This window comes from Neomonachus schauinslandi, chromosome 5 (assembly GCF_002201575.2).
Source record: "Neomonachus schauinslandi chromosome 5, ASM220157v2, whole genome shotgun sequence".
Classification (NCBI taxonomy): Eukaryota; Metazoa; Chordata; class Mammalia; order Carnivora; family Phocidae; genus Neomonachus; species Neomonachus schauinslandi.
This window is the reverse complement of record NC_058407.1, coordinates 137,378,734-137,380,900: the sequence shown is the minus strand read 5'-3', so window position 1 is coordinate 137,380,900 and position 2,167 is coordinate 137,378,734. Positions and strand designations below refer to the sequence as shown.

The following is a 2,167-nucleotide window of genomic DNA, read 5'->3' as shown; positions in this document are numbered from 1 at the left end:
TCCTGGATATTAGGAGGACCCAGCAGCTGCAGTTCTCACAGGTCCTCCGGAGACAGCACCTTGAGGGGCTTGTGGTCCAGCAGGTGCCTGTTCAGGTGGCTCTCATCGTGCCACACAACCTCGATCCCACTGGCCAGATCGACCCCCATCTCCTGGTGACAGGCCAAAGTCAGTCGGTGAACCTCCACCACCGACCCCCCAAAAAAGGTCCCCATGTAGTAAAAGTCACCCTGGTCCCTGGGGATGTGCACCTGGGACTGTGGCCGATGCTCATAGCTGAAGTCCTTGAGGGCCGCCCGGTAGAAACTGGGGTGCAGGGTGCCGAAGATGGGGGACAGGATCTCCATGCTCACGTGGTCGCGGAACTTCATGTCCACCTCCGTGCACACCAGGTAGTCCACCTCACAGAGGAAGTGTGGAGTTATTCTTAGAAAATGTATTGAAAGCCCTCAGGAGTGATTGTGGAAGCAGCTGAAACGTCAGCAGGGTTCCTGTTCTCAGCCTATTGAATGCAATGGCCCGGTAGGAGCAGGATCCCATGATCCCCAGGGGCAGGGCACAGGTTAGGAGCTAGGAAAGAATATAACCCTCAGTCCCCCCTTCCTGCACCTGGCATTTGCTAGTACAAACATCCCCCTATTCCCTTATCCCCTGACTGCCTCCCTGTGTGCCTGCATGCAGGGGAGGGTGCAGGCCTGCTTTACAGCTTCAGGATACTTGCCATCCCTTTGTCCTCCTTTCCCACGCTTTGAGGCATCTGCCCTGGCTTTTCTGACAAAAAATGAAATAAAAGCGATGTGCAGAACCCAGCTGCTGCAGCTCTACTTGCAGAAGAAGCCCTGCATGGCCACTCAGATTGGGGTCTGAGAACTTTATTTCAGCACGCAATGAGAAGAGCTGCTTGCAGAAGCAGTGGATCATCACATGCACTGCATGGACATGTCCTCCCAGCGCGGGGCACCGGGGACCTCAAGGACCACCACCCTCCGGCCTTCCGGAAGGGGCACACGGGGCCCGGCAGCCAGCTGATTGGTGAAGACGTAGCAGGTGACCCTGTGTCCCACCATGAAGTGCTTCTCCACCGTCTGCAGGAACAGCTCCAGGAAGACCATGTCTCTACAGGGACAGGGGACAGGCCTGGAGGAGGGTCACTGCCAGAGGCTGGTGGCAGGACCCCAGAGTTCGGGGCCGTGCACATGTGCACCTTCATCATGGGGGCAGGCCCTGGGCTGCTTTAAGCAACAGCCACCCTCCTGGCCTGTCCTGAGTAAGTCTGACGGTGGGGCCTCCCTCCCTTCTGCTCCCAGAGATGGGGGCCATCAGCGCCCCATCTTACAAAGGGGAGCCCTAGGCTTGGGGAGGCTGGAAACCCATGCAGCTCTACAGTCAGCATGCTGGAGCTAAGAACACTCCCCCTGTCCTGAACTCCCGGGCAAACCCTGCAGGTGCCCTCCCCTGGCTGACCCCCTGCAGGTTCTGTCCCCACCTGCCATGACTTGAGCACCTTTGGACACAGCCCTTGTTGCTATGCCCTACAGACTGGGCAGAATCAGCAGGGCCGGCCACCTGCCCCACTTTGCTTTGAGTGGGCTGTTGCTGGCCCCCAACAGAGCTGTCTCCACCCGGTAGGGTCCTCCCTTGAAGGCTACTGGGTCTCTGGCTAACAAGGTCCATCAGTAAACCACTGGTATTCCTAGGAGGGGTCACCCTCGAACTCCCCCAGATCAGGAAATCAGGTCCAGCCCATGGGCAGGGAAGGGGAAAAAGGACCCCTGGAAAAAGAGGGGGCTTGCTTAGGCCCCAGCCTTGAATCCAAGGGTGTGAGCTTCCGGTCCAGGTCTACATCTCCCCGGCCCCAAGAAGTTGGAAGTCTTGTCCAACAACCTCATGTGGCTGGTCCCCCTTTGAGGGGACTACACGTTCCCCACTGTGGGGACAGCAGCTCCCCCATTATCAGCAAGTGTGGTGAGCCCCTCTGAGACTGATTTTTTTAAAGATTTTATTTGACAGAGAAACAGTCAGCTAGAGAGGGAACACAAGCAAGGAGAGTGGGAGAGGGAGAAGACATGGGGCTTGATCCCAGGACCCTGGGATCATGACCTGAGCTAAAGGCAGACGCTTAATGACTGAGCCACCCAGGCGCCCTGAGACTGATTTTTTTACACAG

General features: G+C 57.4%; 1 protein-coding gene across 1 annotated transcript; it reads right to left on the bottom strand.

The window, feature by feature from the left end:
- Positions 1-35: 35 nt before the first annotated feature.
- LOC123324868 (histo-blood group ABO system transferase 2-like) lies at positions 36-1,112 on the bottom strand. Its single transcript, XM_044915247.1, has 2 exons — positions 925-1,112; positions 36-426 (listed from the first exon to the last, which is right to left on the bottom strand). The coding sequence occupies exons 1-2, from the start codon at positions 1,110-1,112 to the stop codon at positions 36-38; spliced, it is 579 nt and encodes a 192-aa protein (XP_044771182.1).
- Between the last annotated feature and the right edge of the window lie 1,055 nt (positions 1,113-2,167).